We start from the raw sequence: 13328 nt of genomic DNA, 5'->3' as shown, positions 1-13328 counted from the left end.
CTCTATCGGCCAAAAGAGTGCTGAGCCCGTGGCTGGGCTCCCGTTGGAGGTCTAGGAGGACCCAGAGGTCTCCAGACCGATTGGCTTTTTGATGGACTCAATAATTTCCTTGGTTGTCCCTAACAAAATAACTTTTGTACATAGTTCTTGGGGTCGTGCATTAAGGGACTTAAGCTGGGGGGGGGGGGGGGGGGGGGGGAGGGTCATGTGGTAACATTGACTGTGACTGACTCAGGACCAATCCCACAAGAGTACGTGAACCCCTGCCAGTGAGGAGTTTGCGTGGGGCCCTGGAACCAGGCCCCTGGGCAGTGTGGGCCAGGGACCGGTTGTATAGTGTTCTGTGCCTGTTATTTAACTGCCATTGCCTTTCATCAATAACTCCTTTTGTTAATGACTGGAAGCCCCCGGTGTCTGTCTCAAGCCACCACAGTTCTCCAAGTGTAACTTTTATGCTTTTATACTGCAGTCTTACAGACATGAATCCAGTACTATATTTTCACTGTTAAAAGCTTCATCAACTTTTGTTGTTACTTTAGTTCCTAATACCTTTGCCCCTTAACTCCATTTTGCTTCTTCCCTTTGAAGAAATAAGTGTCTGACCTTCTTATTCTTCCTGTCAAAATGAACCATTTCACACTTGTCTATATTCCTTTGCTATTTGCTTGCCCACTCTGCCAATGTAAACTGGTCCCTTTTGGCACCATCGCCCCCTCCTGTTCTCCCCAAGTTTGGGTCTTGTTACTGCTGTGTAATCATCTCCATGTGATTTGTACTGATGCAGCATCAAATACATCTATAGACAGGTATATTCAAAGCCTACAGGCAGGCTGGTGATTTTCTCAGTGTCCTAGTTTGGAGTGTGATGCCTGGACATGTATGTCAGATACCCAACTAATCAAAAACTGAATCAGTCTGAAGAGATTGTATTGTTGCGACATGAGACATTGGTCAAAGCCTTACAACCAGGTTTATAGAATCATAGAATAGAATCATAGAATGTTACAGAGCAGAAGGAGGCCATTCGGCCCAGCGTGTCTGCACCAGCTCCCGAAAGAGCTACCTTGGTTTAGTCCCATTCCCGTATCTCCGTAGCCCTCTAAATTAATCACTTTCAAATATGTATCCAGCTCTCTTTTGAAACCTCCCATAGAATCCACCTCCACCACTCTCCCAGGGAGCGCATTCCAAACCCCAACAACTCTCCCAGGCAGCGCATTCCAAACCCCAACAACTCTCTGAGTAAAGAGGTTTCTCCTCATCTCACTCTTAACTCTCTTGCTGACCATCTTGAAATTATGACCCCGAAACTTATGTGAAGAGTTGGGGGGTAAAGTTCCAGCAGCTGGTAGAATCCTAGGTGCCAGGGGCACGACCTGCTAGGCTAGCTGGTAAGGCTGGGTTCATGGGAGCAAAGTGGGGGGTGAGCTGAAAAGTGACGTGGTGGGGGGAGCAGATGGGGAGGGGGGGGGAACTGCTGATGATTAGGGGACCTCCAGGAGGCTGGAGATGGAGACTAGATGGCGGTTGCTGTCCAGGGGCGGATCTGGGTAGGTGCGGGCCATGGGCTAAGGGCTGGCCTAGGAAAGGTCATGGATGATTAACAGGGGAGGGGGGAAAGAGCCCCCCCCCCCCCCCCCCCGACCAGACCGGTTACGCGGAATGCTTGTGGCCTGAATGGGCTGGGTCAAGAGAGCCCATGTGTTTGCACACTTGAGACAGTTAAAGGCGGACGTGGCCATGTTACAGGAGACACACTTGAAGCTGGGGGATCAATTTAGACTGAAAAAGGGATGGGTCGGAGAGGTGTTCCATTCAGGATTGGACTTTGAAACAAGAGGGGGGGGGGCATCCTGATTAACAAAAGAGTGGCGTTTGAGGTGGGGAAAATGGAGACAGACCCGAGAAGCAGATTTATTATGGTGAGCGGGAAACTGGAGGAAATGGCAGTGGTGCTGGTAAATATATATGCCCCAAACTGAGATGACGTTGCGTTTGTTAGGATGATGCTGGGAATAATCCCGGACCTCGACTCGCACCGGTTGGTTATGGGGGTGTGATTTTAACACAGTCTTGGATTCTGGGATGGACCGGTCAGTCGGGGAAAGTATCAGCAATGGCGAGAGAGCTGCGGGGGTTCACGGAGCACATGGGGGGTGTTGATCCGTGGAGATTTGTGAGGCCAAGGAGCAAAGAATATTTATTCTACTCTCATGTGCACAAGGTGTACTCCAGGATCGATTTTTTAATACTGGACAAAACATTGTTAGTGGGGGTGGTGGACACAGAGTATTCAGCAATCGTAGTATCGGACCATGTGTCACATTGGCTAGACCTACAGGTGAACACGAGAAACTCTCAGCGCCCACAGTGGAGGCTAGATGCAGGGCTGTTAGCAAACGACAAGAGCGAGTGCGGGAGGCCATTTGGGGGTATATAAAAATCAACGACATGGGAGAGACCGCGGCTGGGGTGGTGTGGGAGGCATTGAAAGCAGTCAGTAGAGGGGGATATATTTTGATTCGGGCCCATAGGGAAAGGGCTGAACAGGCGGAGCTGGACAGGCTAGTAGGAGAAATCTTACATGTGGACAGGAGATATGCGGAGTCTCCGAATGAGGAGCTCCTGAAGGAGCATCAGAGACTTCAAATGGATGTGGGCTCCTTTCCACAGGCCAGGCGGAGGGACAGCTGAGGAGGGTAAATAGGGCAGTGTATGAATATGGGGAGAAAGCTAGCAGGGCGTTGGCATATCAGCTGGAGGCAGTGAGAGAAATAGGGAAAATTAAGGTTGTGAGGGGGAAAGTAGTGAGGGACCCGGGGACGGTTAATGACGTGTTTTGTGAATTCTATAGTCGACTATTTGAGTCGGAACCCCGTGCGGGGGAGGAGGGAATGAACCAATAGCTGGAGAGACTAGAGTTCCCGAAGGTGGATGAGGAGCTGGTGGAAGCCCTGGGGGCCCAATTGGGCTCGGTGAAGTGACAGACGGATTGGGGCAAAGCATTCAGGTAAGGCCCCGGGACCTGAAAGATTCCCAGTGGAATTTTATAAAAGGTTTTCGGGACTAGTGGGACCGCTGTTAGTTAAGGCTTTCAATGAATCCAAGGAGTTGGGAGTGCTTCCCTAACACTATCACAGGCATCAATCTCTCTCATCCTGAAGCGAGACAAGGGTCCAGAGAGCTGTGGATCGTAAAGACCTATTTCCCTTTTAAATGTAGACGCTTAGTGGAGAAGGTGCGGAGCTGGGTCAGAGGGGTTGATTCCCAGTGGGTCAGAATGGAGGAGAGTTTGTGCAGGGGGTCGGGGCTGAAAGCACTAGCAACAGCGCCGCTCCGGGGAAATACTCAGGGAGTCCGGTAATAATAGCTTGATTGAGAATTTGGAGGCAGTTTCGCCAACACTTCGGGTTGAGGGCAGGGTCAAGGGAAATTCCGATTCGGAGGAGCCACAGATTTGAGTCAGGGAAGAGGGATGGAAATTTTGAGAAATGGGAGGAGAAGGGGATTAAGACACAAAAAGATTTGTTTCTTAGGGGTCGGTTTGCAGGATTGAAGGAGCTGGAAGCGAAGTATGGGCTGGAGCAGGGGGAAATGTTTAGATACATGCAGGTTTGAGATTTTGTCAGGAAGGAGATACAGAGCTTCCCGGTGGAGCCGGCCTCCACATTGCTGGAGGAGGTGCTGACAACAGGGGGACTGGAGTAGGGGGTAGTGTCGGCGGTTTATGGAGCTATTTTGGCAGAGGAGAAGGCACCACTGGAAGGGATCAAAGCAAAGTGGGAGGAAGAGTTGGGAGAGGGTATGGAGGAGGGGTTCTGGTGTGAGGTGCTCCGGAGAGTGAATGCCTCCACCTCGTGTGCGAGGTTGGAGCTGATACAGCTGAAGATGGTGTACAGAGCACACCTCACAAGGGCAAGGATGAGCCGATTCTTTGAAGGAATAGAAGATGTGTGTGAACGTTGCGGGGGGAGGGGGTGCTAATCAGATTCATATGTTTTGGTCCTGTCCAAAGCTAGGGGAGTACTGGAAGGAGGTGTTTAGGGTAATTTCCAAGGTGGTGCGTGTGAAACTAGACCCGGGCCCCCGGGAGGCCATATTCGGGGTGTCAGACCAGCCGGGGTTGGAAACGGGTGCGGAGGCAGATGTTGTAGCCTTCGCCTGGTTGATCGCCCGAATGCGGATCCTGATAGGTTAGAGAGCAGCCTCTCCACCCTGTGCCCTGGAGTGGCGGGGAGACCTGTTGGAATACTTGACCCTTGAGAAGGTTAAGTTTGAACAAAGAGGAAGGATGAAGGGGTTCTACAATTCATGGGCATTATTCATTATACACTTTCAAGAACTGGATAACATCGAACATTGGGGGGGGGGGGGGGGGGGGGGGGGGGCTCTGTGTGTTAATGGTCACCTGGGGTGATCCCTAATTCCTTTTTGTCATTTGTTTGTGTGAACATGCAAACTAATGTTTGGGGTTTGGTGGGAGGATGGGATCGTTGTTATTGATATGGGGATTGACATATTTGTTACTGATTATTGTTTATTGTTGGTGGGTGTAAATTTGGGAGAAAATGTGAAAAAGGAGGAGAATAAAAAATATTTCAAAACAAAAATGTAGATGCTAAATTACTGGCAAAGATCTTGGCCACCCGAACAGAGGACTGTGTCCCGGAGGTAATAGGTGAGGATAAGACGGGATTTGTGAAGGGCAGGCACTTGACGTCCAATATTAGACGGCTTCTTATTGTTACATTGATGCCAGCTGAGGGGCGTGAGGCTGAGGGGCCTGAGGCTGAGGGGCGTGAGGCTGAGGGGCGTGAGGCTGAGGGGCGTGAGGCTGAGGGGCGTGAGGCTGAGGGGCCTGAGGCTGAGGGGCATGAGGCTGAGGGGCATGAGGCTGAGGGGGGTGAGGCTGAGGGGGGTGAGGCTGAGGGGCATGAGGCTGAGGCTGAGGGGCGTGAGGCTGAGGGGCCTGAGGCTGAGGGGCCTGAGGCTGAGGGGCGTGAGGCTGAGGGGCATGAGGCTGAGGGGCGTGAGGCTGAGGGGCGTGAGGCTGAGGGGCATGAGGCTGAGGTGGTTGTAGCCATGGACGCGGAGAAGGCTTTCGATCGGGTGGACATACTTATGGGCCGAACCCGGTCAGACTATTTTAATATCGGGAGAGGGACAAGGCCGGGCTGCCCACTCTCCCCATTACTGTTTGCCCTGGCCATAGAGCCTTTAGCAATGACCCTTAGAGCATCAAATGCATGGCGGAGGTTAGTGAGCGGGGGGAGGGAGGGGGGTTGTGGAGCACAGGGTTTCTCTCTCTGCGGATGACTTGCTGCTTTATGTTACAGACCCGGTTGGGGAGGAGTGACCGAAATCATGGAGGTACTGGGTGAATTTGGGCGATTTTCAGGCTACAAGTTGAATATGGGAAAGAGCGAGATGTTTGTGATCCAGGCGCGGGGGCAGGAAAGGAGACCGAGGGAGTTACCTTTTAAAGTGGTGGAGGGGAGTTTTAGATATTTAGGGATTCATGTGGCTAAAGAGTTGGGGCAGCTCCACAAGTTAAATCTGGGCAAAGCGGTCGACCAAATGAAAAGGGACTTCCATAGATTGGACACGTTCCCGCTGACGTTAGCGGGAAGGGACCAGACGATGAAGGTGACAGTCCTCCCAAGTCAGCTTTTCTTTTTTCAATGCCTTCTGATTTTTGTCCCTGTGGTGAATGTAATATATATATATATATATATGATAATTCACACTGTCTTTGTAAGCACAGTAGCGCTATCCTACCACTAGGGGGAGTAGCTCTGGGAGTGCTCAGGAACTTGTACTGGGCTCCACCCTTGGCTCCGCCCAAGACTCCTCCCCCGAGTGCCGCTGTATAAATACCCTTGTCCAGAGTCAGCCTGAGTTCACTAAGAGTTCATCAACGGGTAACAGGCTGGCTCTGAAGTAAGTCGGTTAAAGCCTAGATTCATATCGGAAACACGTGTCTGGTGAATTGATGGTTCCATCAGTCCCAAAGGCTTTTTTAAGAAAATAAACATGGAGATTACAGGTTTTGTGTGGGCGGGGAAAGCCCTGAGAGTAAAGAGGGCACTCCTGGAGCAGGCTCGCGGAGAGGGGAGCCTGGCCCACCCGAGCTTCATTAATTATTACTGGGCGGCCAACATATCGATGGTCAGGAAGTGGGTAGAGGGGGAAGGGGCTGGCCTGGGTGTGAGTGGAAGCGGGATCCTGCAAGGGTACGAGTTTGGAGGCTTTACTAACGGCGCCCCTGCTGTTCTCGCTGGCTCGGTACTCTACAAGCCCTGTGGTGGTGGCAGCCCTAAGGGTGTGGGGGGAAATGGAGGCAGCACATAGGATTGGAGTGTGGTCTCCGATTTGTAACAATCACCAGTTTACCCCGGGGAGGCTGGATGGGGGCTTTAGGAGGTGGCGGCAGGCAGGGATCGAGAGATTTGGAGATTTATTTATCCAGGAGGGCTTTCTGACCTTGAAGACACTAGAGGAGGAGTTTGAGCTATCGGGAGGGAATGGGTTTCGATATCTTCAGGTCCGGGACTTTGTATGAAGGCAGGTTCCAAGCTTCCCTCGTCTCCCCCTGAGGGGACTACAGGATAAGGTGATGTCTAAAACAGGGGTTGGAGAGGGGAGGATTTTGGAGATATACAAGGAGTTGATGGAGGGGAGGGGCCCGATCAGGGAGGTGAAGCGGAAGTGTGAACAGGAGTTGGGAAGAGAGCTGGAAATGGAAAAGTGGGAAAAAGCCTTGAAGAGAGTCAATTCCTCCTCGTCCTGTGCCAGACTTAGCCTGATCCAGTTCCAAGTGGTCCACAGGGCCCACATGACGGTAGCCCGGATGAGTAGGTTCTTTGACGAGGTGGAGGACTGATGTGGGCGGTGTGGGGGTAGCCCGGCGAACCATGTACATATGTTCTGGGCATGTCCGAAGTTGAGGGGATTCTGGCAGGGATTTGCGGATGTTGTCCGAAGTGCTGGAAGGGAGGGTGACTCCGAGTCCAGAATTGGCAATATTTGGGGTATCGGATGATCCGTGGCGGGGGGGGGGAGAAAATAGGAGTCATGGCAGTGTAAGATAAGGATAGGGAACTCAGTATACAGGTAATTAGGGAATAGGGCATGGGCAGCAGTGGACATTGTTTTTGAGGTTTTTTTGTGTGTGTCGGCCCATGCGGTTGTTTAAGAAATGTTAATGTGTTAAACTGTGAAAATTACAAATGCTTCAACAAAATATTTTCTAAAACAAAAAAAAATTGTGACCCCTAGTCACTGACACAGAAACAGAATATCCTTCTGTACCCTGTCAAAATTGTTCATGATTTTGAACACCTCAGTAAGGTCGCCTCTTAATCTTCTCTGCTCCAAAGAAAACAAGCCCAATTTCTCCAATCTTTCCTTGGATGTAAAGTTCCTCATTCCTGGCATCGTTCCAGTAAATCTCCTCTGCGCGCTCTCCAGGGTTACCACTTATCGTCCACCTTTTATTAAAAATGTACAATGATAAAAGCTTGCGATTCAGTAGTTCAATGAAAGAGCCAACTGTTCACCTCACGAAATAGGTGTCAGCAAATTAATAGAATTCTGCCCTCATTAAATGGCTACCTGGATTACAAGGATTTAGCAGTTTTCCTTTTTGCTGGCTGATGCTCTGGGTCAGACTTTTCTTATTTTTCATGGAATGTGGGCAGCATTGGCAAGGCCTGTTTGTTGTCCATCATTAATTGGGCGGCACGGTAGCACAGTGGTTAGCTCTGTTGCTTCACAGCGTCAGGGTCCTGGGTTCAATTCCCGGCTTAGGTCACTGTCTGTGCAGAGTCTGCACGTTCTCCCCGTATCTTGGTGTGTTTCCTGCGGGTGCTCAGGTTTCCTCCCACAAGTCCCGAAAGACGTGCTGATAGGTGAATTGGACATTCTGAATTCTCCCTCTGTGAACCCGAACAGGCGTTGGAACGTGGCGACTCGGGGATTTTCACCGTAACTTCATTGCAGTGTTAATGTAAGCCTACTTGTGACACTAAAGATTATTATTATAATTGTCATTTCAGAGGGCAATTAATAGTCAACCACGTTGCTGTGGGTCACATATCGGTAAAATCTCCTTCATTAAAGGGTCATTAGTGAACCAGACGGGTTTTTCCACCAATCGATGGCAGTTTTGTGGTCACCATTACTGACATTAGCTTTCAATTTCAGATTTGATTAACTCAATTTAATGCCACCAGCGGCAGTGGTAGGATTTGAACCCAAGTCCCCAGAGCATTCGCCTGGGTCTCTGGTCCAGTGACATCGCCACTACCTCACCGTCTATCTTACAGCCACATAGGCGAGTTTCACTGCCTCTCTGGATTCTCACTGGCTGGGTCACATTGCTGAGTTGCACTGGCTGTCTGGATTGTCACTGGATGGGTCACGTTGCTGAGTTGCACTGGCTCTCTGGATTGTCACTGGCTGGGTCACATTGCTGAGTTGCACTGGCTGTCTGGATTGTCACTGGCTGGGTCACATTGCTGAGTTGCACTGGCTGTCTGGATTGTCACTGGCTGGTCATGTTGCTGAGTTGCACTGGCTGTCTGGACTCTCTCTGATTGGGTCACATTGATGAGTTGCACTGGCTTGTCGGATTCTCACTGGCTGGGTCACATTGCTGAGTTACACTGGCTCTCTGGATTGTCACTGGCTGGGTCACATTGCTGAGTTGCTCTGGCTGTCTGGATTGTCACTGGCTGGTCATGTTGCTGAGTTGCACTGGCTCTCTGGACTCTCTCTGATTGGGTCACATTGATGAGTTGCACTGGCTCTCTGGATTCTCACTGGCTGGGTCACATTGCTGAGTTACACTGGCTCTCTGGATTGTCACTGGCTGGGTCACATTGCTGAGTTGCTCTGGCTGTCTGGATTGTCACTGGCTGGTCATGTTGCTGAGTTGCACTGGCTCTCTGGACTCTCTCTGATTGGGTCACATTGATGAGTTGCACTGGCTCTCCGGATTGTCACTGGCTGGGTCACATTGCTGAGTTGCACTGGCTCTCTGGATTTTCACTGGCTGGATCATGTTGCCGAGTTGCTCTGGCTGTCTCGATTCTCACTGGCTCGGTAACGCTGCTGAGTTGCACTGGCTCTCTGGATTCTCACAGGCTCGGTCACGTCGCTGAGTTGCACTGGCTCTCTAGATTCTCACTGATTGGGTCACATTGATGAGTTGCACTGGCTCTCTGGATTGTCACTGGCTGAGTCACATTGCTGAGTTGCATTGGCTCTCTAGATTCTCACTGATTGGGTCACATTGATGAGTTGCACTGGCTCTCTGGATTGTCACTGGCTGGGTCACATTGCTGAGTTGCACTGGCTCTCTGGATTTTCACTGGCTGGATCACGTTGCTGAATTGCACTGGCTGTCTGGATTCTCACTGGCTGGGTCACATTGCTGAGTTGCACTGGCTCTCTGGATATACACTGGCTGGGTCATGTTGCTGAGTTGCTCTGGCTCTCTGGGTTCTCACTGGCTGGGTCACATTGCTGAGTTGCACTGGCTGTCTGGATTGTCACTGGATGGGTCACGTTGCTGAGTTGCACTGGCTCTCTGGATTGTCACTGGCTGGGTCACGTTGCTGAGTTGCACTGGCTCTCTGGATTCTCACTGGCTGGGTCACATTGCTGAGTTGCACTGGCTCACTGGATTGTCACTGGATGGGTCACGTTGCTGAGTTGCACTGGCTGTCTGGATATTCACTGGCTGGGTCACGTTGCTGAGTTGCACTGGCTCTCTGGATATTCACTGGCTGGGTCATGTTGCTGCGTTGCTCTGGCTCTCTGGATTGTCACTGGATGGGTCACGTTGCTGAGTTGCACTGGCTCTCTGGATATTCACTGGCTGGGTCATGTTGCTGCGTTGCTCTGGCTCTCTGGATTCTCACTGGCTGGGTCACGTTGCTAAGTTGCACTGGCTGTCTGGATATTCACTGGCTGGGTCACATTGCTGCGTTGCTCTGGCTCTCTGGGTCAGGTTTATGGTCTGGATTGGCTGCAGTCTCATGAGCTGATGGTGCTGCCTTGGAAACCGTTGACACATGTGTGTTTGTGGCAGCTTTAGCTGGTGACAGGTTTCCAATTTCACTGAAAATCTCAGACAGGGAAAATGTAACGGGGTTCATTTTGGAAAGTGAAGGAAAACTGCAGAAAGCTGCAACGCAAAGAGACTTGGCGGGGGGGGGGGCGGGGACTTGTGCATGAAACACAGGAAGCTCAGGCACACAGGGGCAGCAGCTAATCAGGAAGGCTAATGGAATGTTGGCCCTTATTTCAAAGGGGTTGGAGTATAAGAGTCGGGAAGTCTTGCTGCAACTGGACAAGGTGCTGGTGACACCACATCTGGAGCACTGGGAGCAGATTTGGTCCCTTATTTAAGGAAAGATATTATTTAATTGGAGTCTTTGGAACTCCTTGTTACAGAGAGCTGTGGGGGCAGAGACCCTGGGCGGGATTCTCCGACCCCTCGAGCCGGAATCGCGTCCGGCGTGGGGGCGGAGAATAGCCGTTCACGTCGGAAAACCGGCGCAACGGCGTTTCCGCGATTCTCCACGGACCCGGTAGTCGCGCGCGCCAGGTCAACGCGTTGCCGGTCAGGGGCCGTTAGAAGAGGCCCCCGGGGCGATTCTCTGCGGTCGGCCGGCCAAACTCCCACCGGCATGGTTTACATCTGGTACCACCCGGCGGGAGCTCGGACCTGTGGCCGCGGTGGCCGTCCTGGTCGGGGGCGGTGGGGTATCTGACCCCGGGGGAGGGGCCTCAGCAGTGGCCAGGCCGGCGATCGGGTGTCACCGATTGGCGGGCTATCGCGATCTGGGGGGGGGACCTACCTTACTCCGCGCGGGCCCGCTGTGTGGCTCCGCCATGTTGGCGGCGCCCGCTCCAAAGTGGGCCACCGCGGGCATGCGCGGTCTGGACAGCAGGACCCCGCCGGTAGCCGGAGCTGCGGGACGCGCACCGGGACCCTGCTAGCCCCCTGGAAAACGGAGCATCACCCAGGACCTTCGAGGAAAAAATCCGTAGTAATTCTCGCCCGTTTTCCAGTGTCGTGGTCACTTGGTCCCCAAAAGGGAGAATCCCGCCCCCATGTATATTTAAGGCTGTGATCGATGATAGATTAATGATCAGTAAGGGAATCAAGCTTTACAGTAAAGTGCAGGAAAGTGGATGGGAGGAATGTCGGATCAGCCACGATCCTATTGAATGGCGAAGCCGGCTCGATGGGCCGAATGGCCTTCTCCTGTTCCTACTTCTTAGGGTCTTCGGTTAGGGACGGACTGGTCTGTTGGAGTTTCTGAAACCCACCTTCAAATCATTGGTGGGGAGCATAAAATCCAGCTCACGTATTTTTTTTAAGTTCATGCCATGTGAGCTCATTCCAAATTACCCTTGCGAAAGGGGTGGTGAGCCGCCTTCTTGAACCGCTGCCGTGTAGGTGCAGCCACTGTGCAGTTAGGGAGGGATTCCAGGATTTTGCCCCAGTGACATTGAAGGAGCGGCGATATATTTCCAAGTCAGGGTGGTGAGTGACTTGGAGGGGAACCTCCAGGTGGCGGGGTTCCCAGGTATCTGCTGCCCTCGTCCATCCAGTTGGCAAAGGTGTACTCATTCAGCCAGCTCGATCAATTCCCCTGCTCGTTCCCCATTGCTGTGAAAATTTGCCCAATTCCTTTCAGCCTCGGGCATTGTGTTCGAGATCATAAACTTGTGTGACTTTGTTTCAATGGTGCATTTACAGACAATCTGTGGAGTGATCAATCACTGGAGATAGACCCGGACCTCCCTCCGGGGTGGAGGACAATCCGGGACACGAGTGGGACGTACTATTGGCACGTGCCAACTGGCACCACCCAGTGGCAGCATCCGGCATGCACATCCGATATCAGCCTGGGCTCGGAGAAACTGTCAGCAGCCCTGTCAACAACCCTGGGGCACAAGGTGAGTGGAAAGGCCAAAGGAGCTGGGGGGCCGATTCTGAGCACATTTTAATCGTCGGCGTGTGTGCAGTGTAAGTGTGCACACCAATGTGTGCACGTTCCAGTGTAAGTGTATACATGCATTTGCCAGTGTGAGTGTGTGTATATGTCAGTGTGTACATATGTTCACGTGTGTGTGTGCACCTGTGTGTCTGGGTGTACGCACCAGTGTGTGTGTGTGTTCATGTGTTAGTGAGTATGCCTGCCAGTGTGAGCATGTCTGCCAATCTGTGTGCGAACATGTGTGAGTGAGTGAATGAGTGTGTGAGTGTATGTGCCAATGTGTATGTGCGTTCGTGTGTGAGTGAGTGTGTGTGTGCACCAGTATGTCTCAGTGGGTGTGCGCCAGTGTGTGTTCATGGGCTGGCGAGTGTGCATGCCAGTGCGTGTGTGTGAGCAAGTGTGAGTGTGTGTGTGCAAGCAAGTGTGAATTAGTATGTGCGTGTGTGACTGAGTATGTGTGAGCAGATGAGTGAGTGAGTGTGTGTGTGTGTGCGCGCCAGTGTGTGTGTGCTTGAGTGAGTGCGTGTGTGCCAGTGTGTGAGCGTGCATGCGTCTGTGTGCCCGTGTATGTCAGTGCGAGTGAGTATGAATGAGCAGCTGTGTGTGTCATTGTGAATGTGCACACGTGTTCTGCAGGAGTGTGTCTGTGAGTGAGCGAATTTGAGTGTACGATTGGTGTGAGGGAGGTAGTTTATGGGAATGAGTATATCTGTGTTTCTGAGTGTAATCTCTCCCCTGTTTTTGCCTGTCTCAGGCTGTTGTCCCAGATGCTGCTACAGTCAGTCGTATCTCGAGAGGAGGGAAGTTCACGAACTCCATGCCGCCATCCTCATCCATAAATCTGAGGTAAATCTCCTCAGGCTGGGGACTGGGGTGTTACCGGACTGATATTCCAGCTCGGCTCAGTGACAGAGTTGTGTGAGTGCCCTTCAGTCGCTCTGCCCTGAATTAAATTAAATGAATTAACAAAACAAATCAGTATGTCCCCTATAAACATGTCAAAAGTATCAGACAGCTTTAACAATGCATCACAGCCTGAAGAACCATGTCTGCTGCAGTGGTGGGTGATATACGTTGAGACAGAGCACCTGAGTGATGGAAATTCGGCGGTAGAATGCCAGACCTTTCACTGAAACGGAAAAACATAGAAACATGGACAATTTATGGCTCAGAAGGAGTAACTTGGCCCATCATTCCCATGCCAATCGAGAAAGAGCCGTCCCCTCTTGCCCCACTTTCCAGCTCTTTGTCTGCAGCCTTGTAGGTTACACTGCCTCAAGTGGGGAGAGAGGGTAATTAACATCTTGCTAA

General features: G+C 51.7%; 1 protein-coding gene across 1 annotated transcript in view; it reads left to right on the top strand.

Annotated features, from left to right (window-relative positions):
- The first annotated feature begins 875 nt into the window (after positions 1-875).
- The window catches only part of LOC119964283 (amyloid-beta A4 precursor protein-binding family B member 2-like), a 70497-nt gene continuing 58044 nt past the window's right edge, over positions 876-13328 (top strand). Inside the window, exons 1-3 of the mRNA XM_038793560.1 lie at positions 876-969; positions 11777-11976; positions 12772-12863. Coding sequence (XP_038649488.1) covers positions 876-969; positions 11777-11976; positions 12772-12863 — 386 coding nt within the window. The remainder of the gene's footprint in view (positions 970-11776; positions 11977-12771; positions 12864-13328) is intronic.

Source organism: Scyliorhinus canicula, chromosome 4 (assembly GCF_902713615.1).
Source record: "Scyliorhinus canicula chromosome 4, sScyCan1.1, whole genome shotgun sequence".
Lineage (NCBI taxonomy): Eukaryota > Metazoa > Chordata > Chondrichthyes > Carcharhiniformes > Scyliorhinidae > Scyliorhinus > Scyliorhinus canicula.
This window is presented reverse-complemented; position numbering and strand designations above follow the sequence as displayed.